At 36.6% G+C, this 27,415-nt stretch overlaps 1 protein-coding gene across 1 annotated transcript in view; it reads left to right on the plus strand.

The window, feature by feature from the left end:
• TLL1 (tolloid like 1) overlaps window positions 1–27,415 on the plus strand; it is a 253,615-nt gene that overhangs the window by 205,260 nt on the left and 20,940 nt on the right. The window contains exons 15-18 of the mRNA XM_055550796.1: window positions 811–971; window positions 4,035–4,215; window positions 11,885–12,010; window positions 14,775–14,902. Coding sequence (XP_055406771.1) covers window positions 811–971; window positions 4,035–4,215; window positions 11,885–12,010; window positions 14,775–14,902 — 596 coding nt within the window. The remainder of the gene's footprint in view (window positions 1–810; window positions 972–4,034; window positions 4,216–11,884; window positions 12,011–14,774; window positions 14,903–27,415) is intronic.

A 27,415-nucleotide genomic window follows, 5' to 3' on the forward strand; every position in this document is an offset into this window, starting at 1 on the left:
CAGTCCTTCCAATAAATATTCAGGGTTGATTTCCTTTATAATTGACTGGTTTGATCTCCTTGTAGTACCTCTTTTAAATAGATCACCCAAAAGGGAAATAAAAGCAGTTTAAATGGAGTTTTGGGAGTAACAAATATGCTCTATTTACTATAGTTTACCTTGCCTTGTAGCTCAACTAATTCTTCCTAAGAGTTTCTTGTCTTGGAAAAAAAAAAAAAAATGAAAGAGTTTGGAGAAATAAGCAATTGATTTTGGTCTTACTACAATAGGCTGTATTGTTCTTTATATATATTTTTATGAATTCTTACAGCAATCATATGGTATAGATATTATATCTGAGATGACCCAGAGGGATGGTACAGGGAGGGAGGAGGGAGGGGGGTTCAGGATGGGGAACACGTGTATACCTGTGGTGGATTCATGTTGATGTATGGCAAAACCAATACAATATTGTAAAGTAATTAACCTCCAATTAAAATAAATAAACTTATATTAAAAAAAAGATAAGAAAACTGACACCCAGTTTTCTTTATATTGCTCAGACAACTTTAAAAGGACCCAAAATATTGTAGTTCAGCCATCACTTTCTTGTAGTTCAGCAATCACTTTCTTGGCTCCAAACCTGCAAAATAACACTTACAAATGGGATTAGATGATTCAAATTGTTGTACTAAAGACTGCAGTTTTCTAGATTTTGAAAAATTCAGAAGATGGTTGAAATTTAATGCTGAGATATTTAATTATTAGTGGAAAGGTGCTAAGAAGGGGAGAGATTTATTAGGAGAAACTTTCCTTTTTCTTTCTTTCCAGCGGCTTGTGGCGGACTTCTTACAAAGCTGAATGGCACCATAACCACTCCAGGATGGCCCAAGGAGTATCCTCCCAACAAACACTGTATATGGCAAGTGGTTGCACCAACACAGTACAGAATTTCTGTGAAGTTTGAGTTTTTTGAATTGGAAGGCAATGAAGTAAGTGAATAATAAATATGTTTTTATAAAGTGTTTTAGGAATCCCCAATGGCGATCTGGAAAGCTAAAAAAGAAAGGAAAAAGGAAAGAAAGAAGGAATGGAAGGAGGGAGGGAAGGAAGCAGGGAGGCAGGAAAGAGGGAGAGAAGAAGACAAGAAACAAGTATGATAGTATAGATACTCTAGTCTTTCTTTGCTCTATTTCTCATTTCTGCAACTGCTTATAATTCCTGTTGGCACTGGATGATTTAGACTGTCTTTAGGAGATTGAAAATTACTCCCCAGCATTTTCCTGATTTTCTGAAGTACTATTAAAACATTAGGGTCATGTCACATAGGCTTTTCTAGAAAAACAAACCAAAATTCACTTGTTGAATCATAGCAAAAATTCCTTTTTGGAAGAACCTGGTATATTTCACTAGTGGAAATGGGTATATTTTCATTATATAACTAGTTTTGCATTATGAATATGCTTATGATTCACAAAGATTAATTTTTAACCTCAATAAAAGATGAATCTGGTTGACACTATCTTTCCTTTCTTTACCTTTATAGTTAACCATAGTAAAACTCCAGTTTTCGGTTAGGTGATCACTTTTAAACAAGTGAAATCATTTATTTGAAAATTCCTATGTGCTAGTACACAAGCACCAAATTCAAACAGAATGTCAACCCTAGAAATGACAACTTTTAGAACTGTGTCTTGTATGACTGCTCAATATTGTTTTAAGTCCGGAGAAAATGTAACAAAAGTTTTTTGTTTGTTTGTTTGAGCTTTTGTACTTTGTTTCCTTTTCTCTTTCTAACTTTCACATCTTTTCTCCCAGAAACTTTTTTTCTTTGTTTATTTTAAAATGAAAAAGTAAAAGTGAAAGTTGCTCAGTTGTGCCCACTCTTTGCCACTGCATGAACTATACAGTCCATGGAATTCTCCAGGTCGGAATACTGGAGTGGATAGCTGTTTCCCTTCTCCAGGGGATCTTTGTAATCTAAGGATCAAACCCAAGTCTCCCACATCACAGGCAGATTCTTTACCAGTTGAGCCCCCAGGGAAGCCCAAGAATACTGGAGTGGATAGCCTATCCCTTCTCCAGGGGATCTTCCCAACCCAGGAATTGAACCAGGATCTCCTGAATTGCAGCTGAGCTACCAGGGAAGCCCAATTTATAATGAATTAAGATTCAAAAGTATGATAAATTCACTCATAAAATGTATTTTGTCTTTGATGTATATTTGTTGAATGATTGCAAATAAGTGGAGAACAGAAATGTAATGTATCTGTGGTGGTTTAGTTGTTCAATTGTGTCCGACTCTTTGTGACTCCATGGACCATAGGCCACAAGGCTCCCCTGTCCTTGGGATTTCCCAGGCAAGAATACTGAAATGCATTGTCATTTCCTTCTCCAGGGGATCCTCCCCACCCAGGGATTGAACCTGGGTCTCCCACATTGCAGGCAGACTCCTTACCAACTGAGCCACCAGGGAAGCCCAATGTATCTGTACTCCTGGGTAATATTATTGGTAATAATTGTGGGTTTTATGCTATAATTTTGTATTGTATATGTATCTTTGCTTCTTCTTTACCCCTCCCACTTTTCCTACTTTTTAAATCATTTTTAAAAATTTTTATTTGTAGTAGTGAAGGCATTTGTGTGCATTTTCAGTCTCTTATTAATGGCTTTGAGGTGGGACTTCCCAAGAGGCTCAGTGGTAAAGACTCCAGCCGACAATGAAGGAGAAACCTGTCTGATCCTGAATTAGAAGATTCCTTGAAGAAGGAAACGGCAACCCACTCCAGTACTCTTGCCTGAGAAATCTCATGGACAGAGGAGCTTGGAGTGGCTATAGTCCGTGGTGTCACAAAAAGAGTTGGACATGACTTCACAACTAAACAAACAATAGCTGGCTTTGAGGTGAAAAGAAGTGCAGACTTTTGTGTTTCCCTTAAGGAAATTAAAGTCTGAAATGCAATGAACTGATGTTTCAGAGAATTGTACAATTTTAGACCTCTATGGAACTTTTGAGGTCTTCTTCACAACATGTATAAGTTTTATGATGGAAAAACTACTGCAATTTATTTTTCTCACATACTTTATCCACATGAAACATCATTTTTCTTTAATAATTATCTGAAATTTAGGGAAATATTAAAATTAAAAAAGCATTTTTACAGTAATCTTAGAAAAGCTTTCACATGAGCAGCACTGTTTTGAAAATGGGACTCTTCCTACCAGTTCTGTGATGTCATGTGAGCTTAGTATTGAATGGCTTCTACTTTCTGAGTTTCCCTAAAACTGTTAGTTATGGCAGAAATGGCATTTTGATTCACTAGGTGGTAAAAGTTCCAAAGGATAGAAGTTTATGTTTAGAAGGAAGATAGGTAGATGGTTTTAAAATAAATGGTTCATTGTGGTTGAAGACATTTTTCTCATGGTAGCAGTCTTTATTCATGCAAGGAGGTTTTACAGACTCTAACATATCCTGGAAATCTCAAATTTATGATGAGGTTACTTTGTGGAATGTTGTTAAAAAATTCTGTGCATTTTCATAGTTTAAATTATTGGCTATTTAAAATAAAGGCATGAGAAAAATCTTGACTTATAGAATACTGGGTTATGTTATCTCTTCATTGTTTCATTCATTATATTGATATCCAAAAGGAAAGCCAATAGGAAACAACTTTAACCTCAGTAACATTATTCTATTTTTGTGTCAGAGCCCTCTCTAAATAAAAGCTGCAGTGGTAGCAAAATAGATGGAAAATTTACTTCACTTTTCCTAGCAACATTTTGCTTATTCATTACCTAATTAATATCACAAAAAAACAGTAATTTAGGTTGACATATTACAAGGCACACATAATGTGGAGAGTTCAAATCGTATGCATTGTTAAACAAATACTCGTCACCCATCTCAGCTTTCTTGAAGTCTGTATTTTTGGACCTGTTAATCCAGTTTGACCCACAGGAGTGAAAAGGGAAAAACATAATAAATTTTTAAAAAACAGCTGTCAATTATCTGATGCTTTCAGATTTGGTGATTACAGTAACCTGTTTATTTCTAGGTATGCAAGTATGATTATGTGGAGATTTGGAGTGGTCTCTCTTCTGAGTCTAAATTGCATGGCAAATATTGTGGTGCTGAAGTGCCTGAAGTGATCACATCCCATTTCAACAATATGAGAATAGAATTCAAATCTGACAATACTGTATCCAAGAAGGGCTTCAAAGCACATTTCTTCTCAGGTATCAGTATTCTCATGTTGCATGTGTATTACAGACTTTCAAGGTGGATTGGCTTAAATTGTATGCTATCCATTCTTCATAGTTTTCTATAAATGAACTTGGAGGTACACTGAATCCATGAACATTTATCCTAGTTTAATAATTTTTTACTTAAAGTTAGGATATTAATAATAATGGCCCTATGAAATGCATTGTCAAATACTTAGATCTTCAGTTCATTTCAGTTGCTCAGTCATGTCCCATTCTTTGCGACCCCATGAACTATAGCACGCTATGCCTCCCCGTCCATCACCAACTCCCAGAATCCACCCAAGCCCATGTACATTGAGTCGGTGATGCCATCCAACCATCTCATCCTCTGTTGTCCCCTTCTCCTCCTGCCCTCAATCTTTCCCAGCATCAGGGTCTTTTTCCAACGAGTCAGCTCTTTGCATCAGGTGGCCTAAGTATTGGAGTTTCATCTTCAATATCAGTTCCTTCAATGAACACCCAGGACTGATCGCCTTTAGGATGGATTGGTTGGATCTCCTACCAGGCCAAGGGACTCTCAAGAGTCTTATCCAACATCACAGTTCAAAAGCATTAATTTTTCAGTGCCCAGCTTTCTTTATAGTCCAACTCTCACATCCATACATGACCACTGGAAAAACTATAGCCTTGACTAGACGGACCTTTGTTGACAAAGTGATGTCTCTGCTTTTTAATATGCTGTCTAGGTTGCCCATAACTTTCTTTCCAAGGAGTAAGCGTCTTTTAATTTCATGGCTGCAATCACCATCTGCAGTGATTTTGGAGCCCCCCAAAAATAAAGTTAGCCACTGTTTCCCCATCTATTTGCCATGAAATGATGGGACCGGATGCCATGATCTTAGTTTTCTGAATGTTGAGCTTTAAGCCAACTTTTTCACTCTCTTCTTTTACTTTCATGAAGAGGCTCTTTAGTTCTTCTTCCCTTTCTGCCATAAGGGTGGTGTCATCTGCATATCTGAGGTTATTGATATTTCTCCCGGCAATCTTGATTCCAGCTTGTGCTTCCTGCAGCCCAGGATTTCTCATGATGTACTCTGCATATAAGTAAATAAGCAGGGTGACAGTAAGCCTTGACATACTCCTTTTCCTATTTGGAACCAGTCTGTTGTTCCATGTTCAGTTCTAACTGTTGCTTCCTGACCTGCATACAGGTTTCTCAAGAGGCAGGTCAGGTGATCTGGTATTCCCATCTCTTTCAGAATTTTCCACTGTTTATTGTGATCCACATAGTCAAAGGCTATGGCATAGTCAATAAAGCAGAAATAGATGTTTTTCTGGAATTCTCTTCCTTTTCCCATGATCCAGTGAATGTTGGCAATTTGATCTCTGGTTCCTCTGCCTTTTCTAAAACCATCTTGAACATCAGAAAGTTCACGGTTCATGTATTGCTGAAGCCTGGCTTGAAGAATTTTGACCATTACTTTACTAGCATGTGAGATGAGTGCAATTGTGCGGTAGTTTGAGCATTCTTTGGGATTGGAATGAAAACTGACCTTTTCCAGTCCTGTGGCCACTGCTGAGTTTTCCAAATTTGCTGACTTAGATTTTATATACATTCTAATCAGATATATCAAAGCCTAGTAAAAACAACACAAAATTATTATGGCAATATTTTCATACAATGACTTTGGAAGTGTATAAGGTTAATGATCTGGAGGAGGAAATGGCAACCCACTCCAGTATTCTTGCCTGGAAAATCCCACGGACAGAGGAGCCTGGTGGGTTACAGTACATGGGGTCTCAAAGAGTTGGACATGACTGACTTATACTGAACCAATTCACATTAAAAATTCCCTCTTAAAGAGGTGAAATTTGATTAAAAGCCCCTACATTTTAAGAAAATAAGTAAACATCAGTGAAATTCCCTAAATTTCCCAATTTCAAAATTATTCCTCTTAAAAACATTATTCTGAAACTTGTGAAACTTTAAATCCATCTATTGATTAGTTCATAAGTATTAATACAAATTAATACTATTAATATGTGTTTTTATTGAGTTAAATTTTCTAATTTTTATTTTTATAGTTAGTTTGCAACATTTTATAGACAATTGAATAAGTATTTCCTGCATTGTGTATGTTAATCCAGAAATTTTTTATGGAGACATAATCTTAAGTGGTTCTGTTTATAATCAGTTCTCTGAAAAGTTCAGAAGTGGTTATGATTTATGAAAACATAATGAGAAGTGTTTAGCTATTTTTCCACATAACTTTCCCCAGAAATTTATCAAGAAATTCAATTTAAAAAGAAACAGTATTTATTATAAGTGATTTCATATTATATAGAAAGGAAAACTATTTAAAAATATGTTCTAGCTTTATTGCAACTAAGTGATGCATCAAGAGAGAAAAAACACAAGGAAATATACTTAGATTTTTAATGAATAAAATGAAATTAAACTATAGCATTATTTTTAAAATACAATTATTAATATCTAATGAATAATCATATTGAGATTTTACTAATGTTTACACATAACTTTGATTTTCAATAAGCACTTTAAGAAATGGAATTAGAAGACTGACTCTAAGAGTTTATTAGCAAAATAATACAGATTTCTGTCACTTTCATGTTCAGCAAAGCAAGAAATCATTGCATAAATTCTTAATGTCTTAAAATAGTCATGCTATAGTTTGAAAATCTAGAAGTTATTGTTTTATACAGCAAAATATCCATAAGCTCCTCTACAAAAATTAGTGTTATTTACTTCTGATATTAAGGGTGTGTTATAAAGCAATATAATGAAATAGTACAAGTAAATAAGGAAATTATGACTATAAAACTAAGGTTATTTGAAAATGATATTGAATTACATATCTATTAAATTTTTATGTATTTTGGAATATAACAGATGAATGTCTAATAATATAGACATTTTCTAGAAGATAGCTGGTTCAACAATATATTATCATTGATTCAACAATATATTACCATTATTTTCCATGAATGAATGAGGTTTGTTTCTAAATAACAATAATTACTTTATATGAAGTAAAGCCTAACTTAATTTTATATGATATTGTATTTGAATACAATTATGCAAATCTGCATAGGTGTACTTGATATAGTTTACTTACTTTAAGTGATTAAGCAAAATTAACTGTATTGTAAGAACAAAATTATTTTTCCTTAAATAGGTTAAACTTAAAGGAAATATTAGTAGGATTTTATGCATGTAAAAATAACATTTGGGAAGCTTGAGTTTTACTTTAATCACAGTGCTCGTTATTTGGAAATAATATAACAAATAACTTCAGGCAATGAGAGCCGCACATAGAACTTCCACTTTCTTTAGGCAACCCTGTAGTGGTAAAAAGATGCAATGATGACTTAAAGGATAAGCTCATTAAAGCCCGGATTTCTTGACTCTGAGTTCCTTTATGTCTGTTACAAATATAGGAGTCAGATAAAATGATTTGTGTGATTTTTCTTCCTCTATATTCAAGTGATTTCAACTGCCCTGATTCTCATCTTATCCACCTTTCAGTGTTTATAGATATTTCTTTACACTGTTTCTCCTACACACCATTTTTTTTTTTTCTCATGAGAAGGTCATAGATATTTTTAGAATAAATTCAACCTGATATTATCCTAACAAAACTTTAAATATTAGTGTGATTAATTTCAAGTAGTAACACAATTAAAGCTCTTCTATGATTCTGAATCTAGTTCCAAGTTTCATGATTAATGATATTTAAATACTTGCATATTTTAGAAAGAGGAAATTGTCTGAATTGTTGCTCTCAATAGAGCTTATCAGAGCACATTTGAAGGTGATTATTTTTTCAACAGTTTTGTGTTGAAAACTGTGTGTCTTGTATGCATGCACACATGCATGAGAGGTATTGTGTATGTGTGTATGCATGAGTGTGTACAATGTTTGTTTTATATCTGAGCATTTATTGTAAGTGTATCTGCTCATATATTGTTCTGTTCTGGTGCGTGGACCCTTTACTTCTTTTTCCTACAGACATGGAAGCTTTCTGCAAAGAGAAAATTTTTATTTTTGAATCTTGCAAGAACTTGATATAGGTTGCCACTTCAGTTCCATCCAGTATGTATTATTCATAGACTGATGGTCTCTGATAGTCTCAGAGATACTCTGCAGGCCTCTGATGGGAAAATGCCACCTCCCTTTTCCCTAATAATGGACGTTTCCTTCATCTAACATGAAGGAATGGAAATCAGATATGTCCGTTCCAAAGAAGGAGGCTAATTTCCATCTAAAAAATTAAATGTTTCAATTTCTACTCAATAAGACATTTATTTCTCTTTAATAAAAACAGTTCTTAAAATCCCATGCTGACAGTATGAAAATGCTAGAAAATTTCAAATAATTCATTGACAGAATTATCAATTATTGAATTCATTCCACAGTCTGAGAAATTTTTAAAACCCCATATCCTCCTTCCTTCTCTCTTCCTTGGGATTTTCATTGTTCAAAATATTTGTAGTTTGTGTCCTAAGAAGATAAAAAGGAAAGAAAATGAAAACAGAATTATATTTGCTAATGTTTTTCCTCAAATTTGATGATTTTTATAAAAAATTCAGAATATATTTGTGTAATCATCTTTAAAGACATTAAGTTAAATAAATAGCTTTCTTTGTGTGATGTAGGAAGTCTGGATAACTTCAAGTATTCCAATGTTTACTGAAATTTTCTCTTTTCATATTGACTATTTGGCATGTGTGGGCAGTTTTATACACTGCTTTGTTCGGCATGATGACTTTTATATGCTGCTTTTTTGCCCAAGTTTGAATTTTAGCTTAGTTTAGATTAGCTTACACATATATTCTAGCAATATATTTGGTAACTCTTAATTTCATGTGACATTGATTATATTAAGCAATGTTTGATGTAGGGAAGAAGGAAACACTAATTAATTGGGACACTGAAAAATAATAAGATACTTAGACAGTATGATATATAAAATCTTCTTCTTCTCCCTCTTGTTCCTCATTTTCTTATTCCTCCTCTAAAAATTATTTTAAAATTATTATTATTTTTTCAGCACAACAGAAATATGAAAATCTGGCAAAAAAACTATTATTCAAATGTGAATTGTTTCACTTTCAACTTTATTTCTCTGTACTTACCATTACTACAAATCAGATTATGTTCTATCAAATCTAAAGAAATAACTCTCCTTAGAAATATCATGTAGCAACATGATATTTATACTACAAGGAACTTTAAATGTTAGAAATATTTTATGTTTTGGAATTATTTTCATTGTAAAATGACTATGGGTTGAAAAATTTAGCATATTAACCTGTGTTCTTTTTTAACATTTTTTGTCTCTCATGCATGGCGTCTAACAGATCCAAATGAAGGGATGACTCAGGTGGTCCCTGCTCTGATAGGTTTGTCACTGAGCAACCTGTTTACCAGCCAATTGCAAATGTAAACTAATTTCTTAAATGTAAAATACTTACAATTGTTAGATATCCAACTAACTCTCAAAAATCTGGTTGACCTAGAATACAGCCATAGTTCACTATATCAGATTTTAAGATTACCAATCATTAGATAAATAGTTTATAAGAAATATGTATCTATTTCAGAGTAATTCTAGCACCAGAAAATTTTTAATTGGCTCTTTCCATTTACAGTGATGCAGTATATTTGACATCAACTCATAAAGAAGTATTTTTCCAAACAATCTTAAGTAAACAGCCCCTGGAAAGGCATATTAAAATAAGAAACTTAAATCATCTCCTGATTGTCTGAACTAGGAAATATGGGTAGTGACAGCGGGAGCAGGGAGTCTAGTTCCCCACTCATCCTTTCCACATGGGCCATTTACAAACATCACCTGTAGTTTTCACAGTTAAGGTAAAAGTACTTCCAAATTATGAACTTCTTGAAAATTAATCTTGCAAGGCTACTTTCTATTAATTTCTGATTTCTTATACACTTTAATATTTGATGCTCTTTTAGAGATAAATTTTATTTATTTTATTTATTTTTTCTTATTTGCTTAGCTTCAATATTAAGTATTAAAAGTGTTATGGAAGTCTTAAGGACAAGTAAAGAACACTTAAATTGCAGCTATATTGATCCTGATATGTTATTAAAAATTTCAAGACTGTCTATATGTATATTCTGATATTGCCAATGCAGGAATATATCCCAGAAGCATGCATGTGGTATATCATGTTATCAGTCACCAAAATGGGAAAAAATAAATGTATTCACAAATATTAGTATCAGGTTCTTGGATAAAATGGCTTTCCTACACCCATATCCATAGGGGGAATACTGATTTGATTAAAACAAGCAAAAAAAAAATAAAATAAAACAAGCAAAAATAGTATTTGCTATTTGTGTGCCACCATGAGCTCACAAACTCTCACTAGAAAAAATCAGTTGACAGTGTAATTTTTGAATTCAGCCTAATCTCTGATGTGACTGTCATGTGGCTTTTTGTTCTCTGTACTATGGGACTGGGGAAGGTCTGAGTGAAGAATCATCATATCTATGTGTCAGGAGCAGAGGCCAGTTTTGACTTTAATGGACAAGCCCTTCATGCAATGACTGCTAAGCAATGTAATACGGTGGCTGATGCCTCTCACTGAATTGACTGCCTGCTAATAGAGTTGGGATTTTTTCCCTGTAGTGAATTTGTTGGTTATTTCTTAGAGCTCATATTTCGTATCCTAACCTTTACTTCATGGAGAAGGCAACGGCACCCCACTCCAGTGCTCTTGCCTGGAGAATCCCATGGACGGAGGAGCCTGGTAGGCTGTAGTCCATGGGGTCGCTAAGAGTCAGGCACGACTGAGTGACTTCACTTTCACTTTCCACTTTCATGCATTGGAGAAGGAAATTGCAACCCATTCCAGTGTTCTTGCCTGGAGAATCCCAGGGACAGGGGAGCCTGGTGGGCTGCCGTCTATGGGGTCGCACAGAGTTGGACACGACTGAAGAGACTTAGCAGCAACCTTTACTTCTAGCACACTAAAAGCTCTTTTATGGAATTACTTATTAATTAACTGGTTTGCTTGAGTATATTAATTTAAAATATATTAATTGTTTTTCCTTCAGGATAATCTAATGATGCCTTTTTCTGTCTTGGAATCTTATAAAATATCCAGATTTATTAATGCTAAGCATAACTGCAAAGTTAATGGAAAAAATCAGCTACAGTAGTTATAATGAGTGATTTTTAAAAATGAATGCACACAAATCTTGGAACCTTGTTTAGCCTCTATCTACATGCCATAGTGAAGGATTTCCCTCCATTTATATGCCCCTATTTGCATTTATTCAAAGTATTCACTATTTTTAATTGATTTTAAAAATTGACAATAAATTTTTAGGATTATTTGGAAAAAGATTCTTTTATTTCCTCTGCCCTACTCAAAACTTCTCCAATAGAGGAATGAAAGAGGACTACATGTTGTCATCCTGGTGTAAGTGATCTCAGAAATTCAGTTTACGGCACAAGGCTCCAAGCTAAACAAGGACTAGGTAGAACTAAGTCACTATAATTTTTTGTTTGGCTTTATTTTGGGAACAGGGAAAGCTGTGACTTAGCTTACCCTTTGCCAATATTAACTACAACTAAATGACTCTCCTTTGATGTCCTTCATTTTTAAAGTTACTTACTAATCTATGTGGTTATCTCTTTGCTAGACAAAGATGAGTGTTCTAAGGATAATGGCGGGTGTCAACATGAGTGTGTCAACACAATGGGAAGCTACCTGTGTCAGTGCCGAAATGGATTTGTGCTGCACGAAAATAAGCATGATTGCAAGGAAGGTATGAAAGAAAGGTCATTTTTTCTGATGATATCTAGAACTTCATGCAGTTTGGGTAAAGCACTGCTTCCAGGTAGAGTTAATCATTTCAGTGAGTATAAATTGTTAACTATTCAAATGTCAAAAATAAAAATACACCCAGTGTTCAAGGATCCAAATCACACTACTGGAAACTTTGTATTACCTCAAGGTTCTGCACACCATGCATAGGTGGCATTAGAATAACTGTATAACAGATGCAAGAGCTGCCATGATGCCGTCTGGCAGCCAGGAAAGCACTGCATTATCCGCCAGTCTTCATAGAACAGGCCTCATACCTGTCTCCATATTTAAACCGCTGCTAAATGCTTTGCATTTGGTTTAATTTCCCTCCCCAACATATCTTATATATGTGATGCATGAATGCTGTCACTTTAAATACCAGGCATCTCAAACTCAAATGCCTACCATAAAAAAGACATTTGAAAATACTGTGCCATTTAGAGTTTTAAGTCATGGTTTCCCACCCCACTCCCCAACACACACACATACAGACACAGCATCTTAGTAGCACAGTATTAGCCTATCAGCTTTTGGTCCTACGTTCTTACTATATTCCAAGGTTTTATAAAGACATTTATCTTCATCTCCTCAGCCAGTGTGAGCTACATGGGGAAAAGATATAGTTACTCAGATCTTATTTCTTTCTTCCTTTATTTCTTCCTTGTTTCTATTTTGTTTAAAAAGAAAATAAAGCTTTCTATTTAACTTGGATTTATTACTAAGATAAGTGTATAACTAGTCATTAGTACAGGTAGAGTGGTAGGTGCCTGACTAGAACCACAATTACATAGTAATTCTTTGTATGCACATTTGAATCCTACATTCAAATATGGTCACGTCACATTTTTCCCCTCTATTTCACTAAATTAATGACGTTGCACAGAATTATATGCAAGATTTTTTTTTTTCTCTTTTTACTTTCATGTATAAACCAATGAGATTCTGATTGTGAAACTTGGTAAAGTATTCTAGTAAATCAATAGGCTGGGGAATAGGCCCAGTTATTTTGAGATATGGAAGATGATTTAGGAAAAAAAAAAAAGTTTTTACAGAGGGTGCATGTAGTGACTCAGGTAGCAAATAAATTTAGATATCCAAAGTTTCTCTTTATAATAAATATTTTCAAGAAAGGACTTTCTAGGAAACTTCTTTTATGTAGAAGTATATCCAGGCACCCCTAATGACACTCCTCTTTTCTGTCAGTAAAGGGGCTGGATTTTGTTTCACTACTGCTATGATACTCTGTACCTTATACACTTCAGCAGCAAGCCTCTTGGCTTTATCTTATAGGCTATTTGCCAGATCTGGAAGATTCCACATTTCATATGAGCAAGGCAAGGACAGGGATAATGGAACTTAGAAAACCCTTATCAAGACAGCACTCAGAGTTTAAGTTTTGCTGTACGAACCTATGCTGTTTAACAAGCTAAACTTCACTTTTTTTTTTTTTTTTTTTTTTTTTTTTGCATTTCTTGGTTACAAATCCAATTCCCTGTGGAAAGCTGGCAGTTAAAGCAAGGGTTTAGAAGGAAGGCAGGCACCAACAGCACAGTAGCGTCAGTCATTTTACCCTTACTGTGCAGCACTACTATTTAACAAGTGTTTTGTTCATATAGTAAAGTGTTTCCCCTGAGACTTCTTAGAAATTTTCAGAGAATTAATTATATTTTAGAATGGGTGACATAATATACAACAAATAATTTCCAGGATACACAGCATGATGCTTCATAAATTATTATAGTTGGAACACAGTTTGAAGATACAGTATTATATGTTTTTGAAGTTTGACATTAGAAATATTGCGTCTTCCCCAGTGGCTCAGCAGTAAAGAATCCACCTGCAATGCCAGAGCTGCAGGAGATTCAGTTTCAATCTCTGAGTCAGGAAGCTGCCCTGGAAAAGGAAATGGCAACCTACTCTAGCATTCTTGCCTGAAGAATCCCACGGACAGAGGAGCCTTGGCAGGCTGTAATCCATAGGGCTACAAAGAGTCATACAAAGCTGAAGCAACAGTGCACGCACGCGTTAGCAATATTGGATGCCCCCCCAAGATGAAGTTATTTAAACTGTGTAAAATCTAAAAGAAATTTCATATTAATTGAATGACATGTTTTCTAAGTTAGTTCTGAAGCTAGTAGCTGTTTTCCCCTCAGGGCTTCATTTTACTTTGATGAAATTACAAAGAATTTACTTTAGCAGCTAAAATTATGATTTAGATATTCAAGCATATACTTTAACAAAGGGAGAGAAAAAATATAAAGATATGATTCATAAAGTGGCTTAGTGATCCTAGTTAACTATAAATGATGTTTATGTTAATAGGAAAAATAATTGAAAATGACATAGTCCATTGACTTTTGTTGTGACATTGCATTAAATGTTTTATACATACCAAGAATTGATACCTTTGATTATCAATAACATTACTCTGTTAAATTTTGAGCTTATAAATCCAGCAGTTAAAAATAATTCATTTTCTCATTGCATTTATCTAATTCATTATAAATACTTAATTTCATGTGAACTCAAAAATAGTCATTGTCTAATTATGATTATGTGTGGCAAAATGTTTGCCAAAGCAGATGAATATGATAAGTGGTAGAGTGATGATTAGTTATTCAGGAAAATTTTTCAGCAAGATAGTGGGCAAGTAAGCTGCCTCCTTGATGGCCCAATCCTGGGTTAGATTTACACACTAACTGATACTATCGTTATTGGCACAGCTGAGTGTGAACAGAAGATTCACAGTCCAAGTGGCTTCATCACTAGTCCCAACTGGCCAGACAAGTACCCAAGCAGAAAAGAATGCACGTGGGAAATCAGTGCCACTCCTGGTCATCGAGTCAAATTAGTAAGTGAGGACATTATTCTCTTTTCCTGTTAAGCTGCTTGCTAATGTCTTGCACATGCACAGCTAGTATGTGGAAATAGAATAATACAATGAATGTTTATTTAACTGAATTGAATTAGTAGACAGATGGAAAAGACTTTCTTATGTTTTCCTACTAACATTGATTAAATTCCTGATTCCCTAATCAAAGTCATAGTAATGGTAGCTGTGTAGTTCTCATATAGTCTTCTTATCCTGGATGGGAAGCTTTAAAAGGCATTGCCAAAGTTACTGCAAAACAGTATGTTTTACTTCCTAATATGTTATTGAAAATAATGTTTTGAAATGGAGATGTAAACAAAAAAAATTCAGGAAGAAAACTATAAGTATTCACTTCAACTTACCATAGTAAATTCTATTGCGTCAATTCTATGTCTATATGCAAAGCATATGTGCTTTTTAATAGAAAACTAATTTTGTCTTGTGATTTCTGGAGTGTTATTTTTGCATAATGTAGCTGTCCTGTTTAGATGAGTACTGATATCATTAGACTTCTTCCAAATTCAAAAATGAATATAATGTTCATCCTCTCTCTTGTATTCTTTGGGTCTTGCTTTCTGTCCTGGTCATCTGATAGTACATCTTATATTTCATAATAGACTACAGAATACTTGAAGAGTACAATTTAAAGAAACAGAATCATAGAATATAGAAATTTTGACAATTTTCTGCACTATGCTATTGTCAAAAGCAGGAAAGAATGCCAACTAGCAAGGCTTAGGACAGTCTAACAAGAACCATAATAAAGAAAAAGAAATTGTGTTAGGAATGAGGCTACAAGTCCATAGTAGCTTATTGGGCCAATCCAGCCATAAAGTTAATTTTAAAGTTCTGTTTGAATCCTTTTCTTCAGTGAGGATTGTTTTTTTGTTTTTTGTTTTTTTGTTTTTCCAGTAAAGTTATCTTATTCACATGCAGCATAAGAATAATAATATTAGAGACTGTCATTGAGACATTCATATTCCTACTATGGAGTTCTTTCCAATCACCATACTTGTAAAACATCAATAATGACTTCCTAGACAAAGACATCAATTAATTTCAACCATTCTTTGGGATGATCCTAGGTGCTAAAATAACAGCACTGTAGGAACTTGATTGCTTTCCAGTCCTGTTCAAAGCCCTGGTTGAGAGGAACACTCTCGGATGCTTATGGACTGAGATACAGAAGCTGCATTGATCAATGCAGTAGCTAAGGAGGTTGGGAAAATGGATTTTCCTGAAGATTTTTGTGTGTGCATATGTAGATCCAAGTTTTGATTCATATCATATTTCTTTTCCCTGAAGAATTTCTTTTTGTATTTTGTATAGAGTATGTCTATAAATTTTCATTTTTTGAAGATGTTTTCTTTGGGTATAAAGTTCTAAGATGGCATGTTAAATATGTACGCTCAGTCACTCAGTCGTACCCAACTCTCTGTGACCCCATGGACCACAGCCCGCCAGACTCCTCTGTCCATGGGGTTTCTCAGGCAGGAAGGCTGCAGTGAGTGGGCATCTCTTCCTCCCGTGGATCTTCCCGGCCGTTCTTCACCACTAGCGCTGCCTGCATGTTAGATTCCTGACTCTTTTATTTACCATTCGTGATGGTTTTTAATGTCTGTGGTAAATCTTTATTTTATTCCTATGTTTTTTTCCTCTAATAGCTACCTTCACATTTTTTTTTATCAGCAGTTTGAATATGATGTATCTAGGAGTGTTGTCTATCTATGTAGTAATTTGCCCTTCTGAGAAGTCTCTAAATTTCTTGCATCGGTATTGTGATATCTGTCATGAATTTTTGAAAACTCTTGCCAATTATTTCACAATTCTCCTGCATTATTATCTCTTCTTCTGCAACTCATTTACACATGTGTGAGATTGTTTCATATTATCCCATAACTCTTGAATTCTGTTATTTTTTGCCACCCTTTTTGAGTTTGGGTAATTTTTAGAGACCAATCTTAAAATTCAGTGATTGTCTGTTCAACTGTCTTCAGTCTATTGATGAGTTTGTCAAAGGTGAACTTTATCTCTCTTTTTTTATTTCTAGCATTTCCATTTGATTCATTAGTAGCATTGCAATGTGTGTTGGTCTGCTTAGGTCGCCATAACAAAATAGCACAAACTGAATGTCTAAAACAACAAAAATGTATTTTCTCACAGATCTGGAGGCTAGGCCTTCGATATCAAAGTGCTGTGAGAATTGGTGTCTGCTGGGGCCTCTATTCTTCACTTGCAGATGGTTGCTTCATCACTGTGCCCTCACATAGCATTTGCTCTGTGTGTGTGTGTGCGTGTGGAGAGAGAAAAAGAGAGACAGAAAGAAAGTGGGCGCTGGTGTCTGTTCATCTTCTTATAAGAACATTAGCTCTGTGGGATTAGGCCTCACCCTTATGACCTCATTGGGATTAGGGCTTCAGTGTACAAACTTAGCAAGGAGGCACAATTCAATTTATAATACTCTCTCTCCTGAAATTTCTCATTTGATAGATTAAACATAGCAGTCATGTCTGAGTCTGTTCTGATGATTATTTTCTCTCTTAACACTGTGTTTTTTTCCTTGCCTTTTTGTGTGTCATGTAATTTTTGATTAATCATCAGATAATATGTGTTTAGGGGGCTTCCCTGATGGTTCAGCAGGTAAGAATCAACCTGCAAAGCAGGAGACACAGGAGACGTGGTTTCCCTTCCTGGGTTGGAAAGATCCCATGAGGAGGAAAATGGCAACCCACTCCAGTATTCTTGTCTGGAAAATCCCATGGAAGAGAAGCCTGGCAGGCTACAGTCCATGGGGTCACAAAGAGTCAGACGTGACTGAGCGACTAAGTATGTATTATATATTTAACAGTAGAGACTTTACATCTGGACATGGACACAGCTCAGGCTGTGTTAGGCTGTTAGTGAATATGTGTATATGGGAAGGGATATTGCTGAGTGAATATAGTCAGTAATCAGCTGAGTTTGGATTGTCTTTATCCTATGATTACCTTCAGCGGACCATTGGCTTTTAATTCCTTTGTTTTAGCTTGGAGGCTGAAATTTCAGATGCATTTTCTCAAAATTTCACCTTTATCTTTAGCTTTAGCTTCCTCATTCATGTCTACCACAACTGTATACCTCTTCAGACTTTTTTCAGTCAACCAGTGAAAGACTGCAGTTTCATGCTTCTTGGTACTTGGTACTTTGGTGGTGAGAGAAAGGGGTTCTCCACCTCAGACAGGATCTGTTTTTAGGTGTTAGAAATATCCTTTCCCAGTGATCTTGCCTCGTCTCTTCCTGACAGCCAAACGGCATCTCATATCTCTGGCTGATCTTCCATGGGAGAGTCTTTTTGTTTGTTTGTTTTTTACCTCTCGCATGTGTTAGAAGGTCTCTGGTATTATTGGAGTAGGCTCCTGGGTCCAAGACTTTCCCAGTTTTATTTGTTCATTTGTTTTTCACCTTGCTACAGGGAGTCTACATCTTTGCCCTGGTGGTGACAGGTTTCTACTCCTCCCCCAGAAGCTTATTTCATTTTCCACAGAAGGGTTGCAATAGGACTTCATGCTTTTCTCCCAGAAGTGACCACTTTCCCATCCAGGCCTACAATAGCAAGGAAGGTACTTGTCTATCTCCTGCTCTTCCCACATCTTTCTCATGAGCAGGAGATTGAGGTCCATGGGGAAGAGCCTGCACGTGTGTAAAGACTCCTGTGTCTGTAGATCTTAGGATGCTGTATCCGACTCCACCCCTGACCTTGACAGTACATCACAATTGTAGCTAAATGCATCTAACTTAATTATATGGCACCCTAACTGTCCTCTGTCACTGGTGAGCAGATGTATGTGTCTCATCTTTGCTTGACAGGGCCTGCGAGTGAGTGGATTGCTAGTGACTTTGGCTCTTTGATATGTTCAGCAAAGTTGTGATTTTGTTTGCATAGGTTTTTTTTTGTAAGGTTGTTGTTCAGTCATGTCTGACTGATGGCAACCCCATGGACTGCAGCACACCAGGCTACCCTGTCCTTCACTGTCTTTCAGAGCTTGTTCAAACTCATGTCCATTGAGTTAGTGATGCCATCCAACCATCTCATCCTCTGTCATCCCCTTCTCCTCTTCAATCTTTCCCCAAATCAGGGTCTTTTCTAATGAGTTGGCTCTTTGCACAGGTAGGGTAGAGTAACACTAGTCCCAGCATTCTATGATATATCCAAGAAGAAATGGAACTTCTAATGTACATCAACTTGAAAATATGTCAATAATTTTATTTGTACATAATTATATACCTGTCAGCTTATTGAGCATCCCTTTCAACTCTAGGACAGTCTGCTTCTTCACAAATTACAGGCAAATATTCCACATGAAGATCAGGAAACAGTCTGGTCAAAAATGATTACACCTGCTAGTATCCTAAGAAGATAATTTTTAGAAGGAAAATAAGAGCTTTAATGCAACTACTTATCTCTTTTTAAGTATTTGACTTTGTGATTTTGTAGAAGTAGTTGCAGTCTAAGCCAGATTTTGTCAACATTAACATGCATCAGAGTTACCTGAAAGATTTGCTAAAACACATTTTTGCTATTCTGAGATTTCTGAATCAGAGCATAATGTTGATTCTACTCTCTTTCATCATTAATCATGTTCATATAAAATCTGACCCACAATATCACTTCAACAATCAGTATCAGCAGAAAGTGTGTAACAGATTTGCTACCAACAAGTGTTATTTTAATGCTGTACCTTCTGCTGCTGCTGCTAGGTCGCTTCAGTCGAGTCTGACTCTCTGCGACCCCATAGATGGTAGCCCACCAGGCCCCCTGTCCCTGGGATTCTCCAGGCAAGAACACTGGAGTGGGTTGCCATTTCCTTCTCCAATGCATGAAAGTGAAAAGTGAGAGTGAAGTCGCTCAGTCATGTCCGACGCTTAGCAACCCCATGGACTGAAGCCTACCAGGCTCCTCTGTCCATGGGATTTTCCAGGCAAGAGTACTGGAGGGGGTTGCATTGCCTCCTCCAATGCATGAAAGGAAAAGTGAAAGGGATGTCACTCAGTCGTGTCCCCATGGACTGCAGCCTACCAGGTTCCTCTGTCCATGGGATTTTTCCAGGTGAGAGAACTGGAGTGGGTTGCCATTGCCTTCTCCAGCTGTATCTTCTAACTCTTGCCATTTTGGCATTATTGTTCCCTATGTTTACTATTATTGTCTCCTTGTTTATAATATAATTTTTAATGAATCTTATCTACTTTATAACTGAAATCACTATCTGTTGCAGATATCAGCCAATGTACATTTGGCTAACCCTGGTTATAAGATTCAAACCAACTAACCACCTATCTATATGCTTTGACATTTATTATATAGGAGATTTGATCAAGAAAATACAAGTTTAAAATAAATACATTTTGCTTAATTTCTTTAAGATCCTTAATTTTAATGGAGGAACTTGAACCCAAACTATATCTGGAAAACAGATTCCAAGAAAACTTGGAAAATTCTAAAATATCTTAATCCTGTTATTTCAAGAGCTGCCGATAGATACTCAGTTCCAAATTAGTCTCTTTATGCTGCTGCTGCTGTTAAGTCACGGCTACCCCATAGATGGCAGCCCACCAGGCCCCCCCATCCCTGGGGTTCTCCAGGCAAGAACACTGGAGTGTGTTGCCATTTCCTTCTCCAATGCAGGAAAGTGAAAAGTGAAAGTGAAGTCATTCAGTCGTGTCCGACTCTTAGCGACCTCATGGACTGCAGCCTACCAGGCTCCTCCGTCCATGGGATTTTCCAGGCAAAAGTACTGGAGTGGGGTGCCATTGCCTTCTCCAGTCTCTTTATAGACCAGGCAAAAAAAACAACAACAAAGAGAAGCTGTGGTAGCCCCATGTGTGCCATGGAGCTTTCTTTACAACTCACAGTTATTCCTCTTATGTTAAGCTGCATGGAAAAATAAGAAATCATTTATAAGTATTTTATTATATAAAAGCAAAGAAAAGGAAGTTTCCCCTGAAAACAATTCCATCAGATCAGATCAGTCACTCAGTTGTGTCCGACTCTTTGCGACCCCATGAATCGCAGCACACCAGGCCTCCCTGTCCATCACCAACTCCCAGAGTTCATTCAGACTCATGTCCATCGAGTCAGTGATGCCATCCAGCCATCTCATCCTCTGTCGTCCCCTTCTCCTCTTGCCCCCAATCCCCCCCAGCATCAGAGTCTTTTCCAATGAGTCAACTCTTCGCATGAGGTGGCCAAAGTACTGGAGTTTCAGCTTTAGCATCATTCCTTCCAAAGAAATCCAAGGGCTGATCTCCTTTAGAATGTATAGAAGAGTCTTTTGGATTCTGTGGGAGAGGAAGAGGGTGGGATGATTTGAGAGAATGGCATTGAAATACGTATAATATCATATATGGAACGAGTCGCCAGTCCAGGTTCGATGCACGATACTGGATGCTTGGGGCTGGTGCACTGGGACGACCCAGAGGGATGGTATGGGGAGGGAGGAGGGAGGAGGGTTCAGGATGGGGAACACATGTATACCTGTGGCAGATTCATTTTGATATTTGGCAAAACCAATACAATATTGTAAAGTTTAAAAATAAAATAAAATTAAAAAAAAAAAAAGAAAGAAAAGAAAAGAATAAAAAAAAAAAAAAAAAAAAGAATGGACTGGTTGGATCTCCTTGAAGTCCAAGGGACTCTCAAGAGTCTTCTCCAACACCACAGTTCAAAAGCGTCAATTCTTTGGCGCTCAGCCTTCTTCACAGTCCAACTCTCACATCCATACATGACCACAGGAAAAACCATAGCCTTGACTAGACGAACCTTTGTTGGCAAAGTAATGTCTCTGCTTTTGAATATGCTGTCTAGGTTGGTCATAACTTTCCTTCCAAGGAGTAAGCATCTTTTAATTTCATGGCTGAAACAATTTTGAGAGGTTTAGTCTTCTTTCTTGGAGAAGGAAATGGCAACTCAATCCAGTGTTCTTGACTGGGAAATCCCATGAACATATTCATTAAATTTTGTCTTTATGGGGAGGGAGGAGGGAGGGGGATTCAGGATGGGGAACATGTGTACACCTGTGGTGGATTCATGTTGATGTATGGCAAAACCAATACAATACTGTAAAGTAATTAACCTCCAATTAAAATAAATAAATTTATATTAAAAAAATGATTTTTCTGTTATAAAGCAGAATATGAAAATTAAGTAGAATTGTATGTATGCATGATTATATCAGTTCTTGAGGATTTCTTGTATTCTTGCACATACTTTCTCTTATAAGACCCTGGAATATTATCTTCATATAAATGCAGTAAACTAGAGAACTGGGATCCAAAGAGCCTGGGAGTGTCATTTAAAAAAATTCTAAAATAGTCCCTCTCTCATATGAAATTCACAAATAAAAATATGAATATTCTTAGGTTTTCCATTCCTTGAAAGTGCTCTCCAAATAGTAAAATGTAGCTTGACCAGGCTCCTAAAAATGTATCTATCTGGTCTAAGACTGTGTGTATAGTTCCCAATGGTTTTGTAGTGGTATCTTGTATTTTAGCTGAAGTTGATGTCATAAATGACACATCAATAAGGAAGCAGTCCCAGGCATTTTAGATAACTTGGCAAGTTTATAAAGATGGTTGAGTTCAATTCAATCACTCAGTCATGTCCGACTCTTTGTGACCCCATGAACCGCAGCACACCAGGCCTCCCTCTCCATCACCAACTCCCGAAGTCCACCCAAACCCATGTCCATTGAGTCCATCCAACCGTCTCATCCTCTGTCGTCCTCTTCACCTCCTGCCCTCAATCTTTCCAAGCATCAGGATCTTTTCCAATGAGTCAGCTCTTCACATCAGGTGGCCAAAGTATTGGAGTTTCAGCTTCAACATCAGTCCTTCCAATGAACACCCAAGACTGATCGCCTTTAGGATGGACTGGTTGGATCTCCTTCCAGGCCAAGGGACTCTCAAGAATCTTCTCCAAAATCACAGTTCAAAAGCATCAATTCTTTGGCACTCTGCTTTTTTTATAGCCCAACTCTCACATACATGACCACTGGAAAAACCATAGCCTTGACTAGACAGACCTTTGTTAACAAACTAATGCTTCTGCTTTTTAATATGCTGTCTGGGTTGGTCATAACTTTCCTTCCAAGGAGTAAGCATCTTTTAATTTCATGGCTGCAATTACTATCTGCAGTGATTTCGGAGACCAGAAAAATAAAGTCAGCCACTGTTTCCACAGTTCCCCCATCTATTTGCCATGATCTTAGTTTTCTTAATGTTGAGCTTTAAACCAACTTTTTCACTCTCCTCTTTCACTTTCATCAAGAGGCTCTTTAGTTCTTCACTTTCTGCCATAAGGGTGATGTCATCTGCATACTTGAGGTTATTGATATTTCTCCCGGCAATCTTGATTCCAGCTTGTGCTTCTTCCAGCCCAGCGTTTCTCATGATGTACTCTGCATATAATTTAAATAAGCAGGGTGACAATATACAGCCTTGACGTCCTCCTTTTCTTATTTGGAACCAGTCTGTTGTTCCATGTCCAGTTCTAACTGTTGCTTCCTGACCTGCATACAGGTTCTCAAGAGGCAGGTCAGGTGGTCTGGTATTCCCATCTCTTTCAGAATTTTCCACAGTTTATTGTGATCCACACAGTCAAAGGCTTTGACATAGTCAATAAAGCAGAAATAGATATTTTTCTGGAACTCTCTTACTGTTTTGATGATCCAGAGGATGTTGGCAATTTGATCTCTGGTTCTTCTGCCTTTTCTAAAACCAGCTTGAACATCTGGAAGTTCAAGGTTCACGCACTGCTGAAGCCTGGCTTGGAGAATGTTAAGCATTACTTTACTAGCATGTGAGATGAATGCAATTGTGCAGTACTTTGAGCATTCTTTGGCATTTTCCTTTCTTTGGGGTTGGAATGAACCCCAAAGGGGTTCACAGGACTTTTTCCTGTCCTGTGGCCACTGCTGAGTTTTCCAAATTTGCTTCTAACTTCTTTTGGCATATTGAGTGAAGCACTTTCACAGCATCATCTTTTAGGATTTGAAATAGCTCAACTGGAATTCCATCACTTCTGCTGGCTTTGTTCATAGTGATGCTTTCTAAGGCCCACTTGACTTCACATTCGAGGATGTCTGACTCTAGGTGAGTGATCACACCATCATGATTATCTGGGTCATGAAGATCTTTTTGGTACAGTTCTTCTGTGTATTCTTGCCACCTCTTCTTAATATCTTCTGCTTCATTTAGGTCCCTACCACTTCTGTCCTTTATTGAGCCCATATTTGCATGAAATATTCCTTTGGTATCTCTAATTTTCTTGAAGAGATCTCTAGTCTTTCCCATTCTGTTGTTTTCCTATATTTCTTTGCATTGATCTCTGAGCAAGGCTTTTTTATCTCTCCTTGCTCTTCTTTGGAACTCTGCATTCAAATGGGTATATCTTTCCTTTCCTCCTTTGCTTTTAGCTTCCCTCATTTTCAGAGCTATTTGTAAGGCCTCCTCAGACAGCCTAATTACCTTCAAGCACAGGCATTCTGTCTCTACAAAAAAACCTTATTCTTCCTTATAACATCCGACATCAGAGAAGAAAGAGATCCATAATTGCTGTGTACACTTATGTAATAATTTAAATAGAAAATAATGTTTCGTATTATGATTAGGAACATTTAGTAGAATAAAACCCTAACAAATTTACAGTGATTAAATAAATTATTAAGCAAATGTATACATCAGGGAAATATGGAGGGATTAGAAACATATAGTTTTGTTGCCAAAGACTTTTGTCTAGATCCTAGCACTTCTACTTATGAGTTGTGTTATCTTGAAAGATATTTACCATTTTAAAACCTTAATTTCTTCATCTGAAAATTGAAGCTTCTGCTTACTCAGATTTTGTGTATATAGACATGAACTTGTACACAGAGTATTTGGCACAGTACTTTATTAAGTGCCAATAAACAATGACATATGATATAATAATATGACAATAATTTAATTTTTTAAATTTTTATTAAAAATTCAACCATATTCAAGTGTGTGTGTACCCTTATCAGTTTGAAATTCAGTACTTAGTGATCCACTAATTGTTTAGTAACATATTGTTTAGTCTCCATGTGTTTGTGTTTTTTTGTAGTTTTTTCTTTGTAGTTGATTTCTAGTCTCAAAGTATTGTGGTCCGAAAAGATGCTTGATGTGATTTCAATTTTCTTAAATTTACTAAGACCTGTTTTGTAGCCTAGCATGTGACCTATCCTGGAGAATATTCCATGTGCACTTAAGAGTGCTTTCAGATGAATCTGGTCTAATGGTCTATTTAAGGGCAATGTTTCCAGATTGATTTTTCATCTGGATCATCTGTCCATTGATGTAAGTAAGGTGTTACTATTATTGTGTTACTGGCAAACTTTTTCATTTTGTAATTTTACTGTTTTTGGTTATGGCCTTATCTTTTTCACCTAGACTATTTCCTTTAATATTTGTTGTAAAACTGGTTTGGTGGTGCTGAATTCTTTTAGTTTTGCTTTTCTGTAAAACTTTCAATTTATCTATTAAGTTTGAAAAAAACTTTTCTGGGTAGAGTATTCTTGGCAGAGTACTCTTGGCTATAGATTTTTCTTCTCTTTCATCACTTTAAATAAATCATGCCACTCCCTTCTGGCTTGCAGAGTTTCTGCTGAAAAATCAGCTGATAGTCTTATGAGAGTTCTCTTCTATGTTTGTTGTCATTCAGTTGATAAGTCATGTTCAATTCTTTGCAACCCCATGGACTGTAGCAAGCCAGGCTGTTCTGTCCTCCACTGTCTCCCAGAGTTTGCTCAAATTCATGTCTATTGAGTTGGTGATGCTATCTAACCATCTCATCTTCTGCTGCCCTCTTATCCTTTTGCCTTCAGTCTTTCCCAGCATCAGGGTCTTTTCCATTGAGTCAGCTCTTTGCATCAGGTGGCCAAAGTATGGAGCTTCAACTTCAGCATCAGTCTTTCCAATGAATATTCAGGATTGATTTCCTTTAGGATGGACTCGTTGGATCTCCTTGCAGTCCAAGGAACTCTCAAGAGTCTTCTCCAGCACCACAATTCAAAAGTATCGATTTTTTAGCACTCCGCCTTCTTTATGGTCCAATTCTCACATCTTTACATGACTACTGGAAAAACCATAGTTTGACCATACAGACCTTTGTCAGCAAAGTAATGTCTCTGTTTTTTTTAATATGCTGTTTAGGTTTGTCATAGCTTTCCTTCCAAGGAGCAAGTATCTTTTAATTTTATGGCCTGTGTATGTTATTTGCTGCCTTTCCCTGCTGCTTTTTATATTTTCTGTTTTTCTTTTTGTCATTTTAATTACAGTGTGTTTTGGTGCATTCCTCTTTGGGTTAATCCTATATGTGACTTTCCATACTTCCTGGACTCTCTGGACTGTTTCCTTTCCCATGTTAGGAAAGTTTTCAGCTATTATATCTTCAAATATATTATCAGCCTCTTTCTCTTCCTCTTCTCCTTCTGAGATGGTAATACTTATATTAGTGCATTTTATGTTGTCCCAGAGGTTTCTTCAACTGTCCTCATTGCTTTTCATTCTCTTTTCTTTTCTCTGTTCATCACCAGTGATTTCTACTACTCTTTCTTCCAGCTTTCTGTTATCTATCATTTAGTCTACACTTGATTCCTTCTAGTGCATTTTCATTTCAGCTATATTTTTCATCTCTGATTGTCATTTATATTTTCTAACTTATAAAAAACTTCTAACTTCTTTTGTTCATCATTCTCCTCCCAAATTCTTTGATCATCTTTACAATCTCTACCTTGAACATTTTCTCAGGTAGATTGCCTAGCTCCACTTCATTTAGTTCTTCTGGGATTTTTATCTTGTTCCTTCATCTGGAACATGTTCATCTGTTGCTTCATTTTGTCTAAGTTGCTGTCTTTATTTTTATGTATCTAATAGTTTGATTATGTTTCCTGATCTTGGAGAAGTGACCATTTGCAGGAGGTGTCCTATGTGTCCCAGCAGTGCACTCCCTTCTCATCACCCAAACTATATGCTCTAGGGTATCTCCCTATCAGGACTGTGCAAGTCTTTTAGTTGTGGCAGGCTGAATATGTGGGTGGCCTATTAGGCTTGGTTGAGCCCCGGTCTGGTTGATTGCTTGGGCCTGCCTTGTATGGAGGCTGCTGGCTATTCCACACAGGGGCCTGGTCATAAGGTGGCCAGCTGCAGAATCCAGGGTGTCCCAAGGCTGTTGCTGGCTCACTGATGGAAAGAGTTAGAGTCCATAGACTTTGGGGCTGAGGCCCACCCACTGGTGGGTGAAACCTGGTCCTGGTGTTAGTGCAGGATTACTGGCAGACAGAGTCAGACCCTGGACTCTGGTTCCAAGGTCCAGGAATCCCAGAGTTGATATCAGGTTACTGGTAGGAGGGGAGGGGGCAGTTCCTGAAACAGGTGGATAGAGGCTCTTGGGATGTACCGGAGTTTGCACTGGCCTGCTAGTGGGCTGGGGTCCAGCTG

The sequence above is a fragment of the Bubalus kerabau genome, chromosome 16, assembly GCF_029407905.1.
Source record: "Bubalus kerabau isolate K-KA32 ecotype Philippines breed swamp buffalo chromosome 16, PCC_UOA_SB_1v2, whole genome shotgun sequence".
Classification (NCBI taxonomy): domain Eukaryota; kingdom Metazoa; phylum Chordata; class Mammalia; order Artiodactyla; family Bovidae; genus Bubalus; species Bubalus kerabau.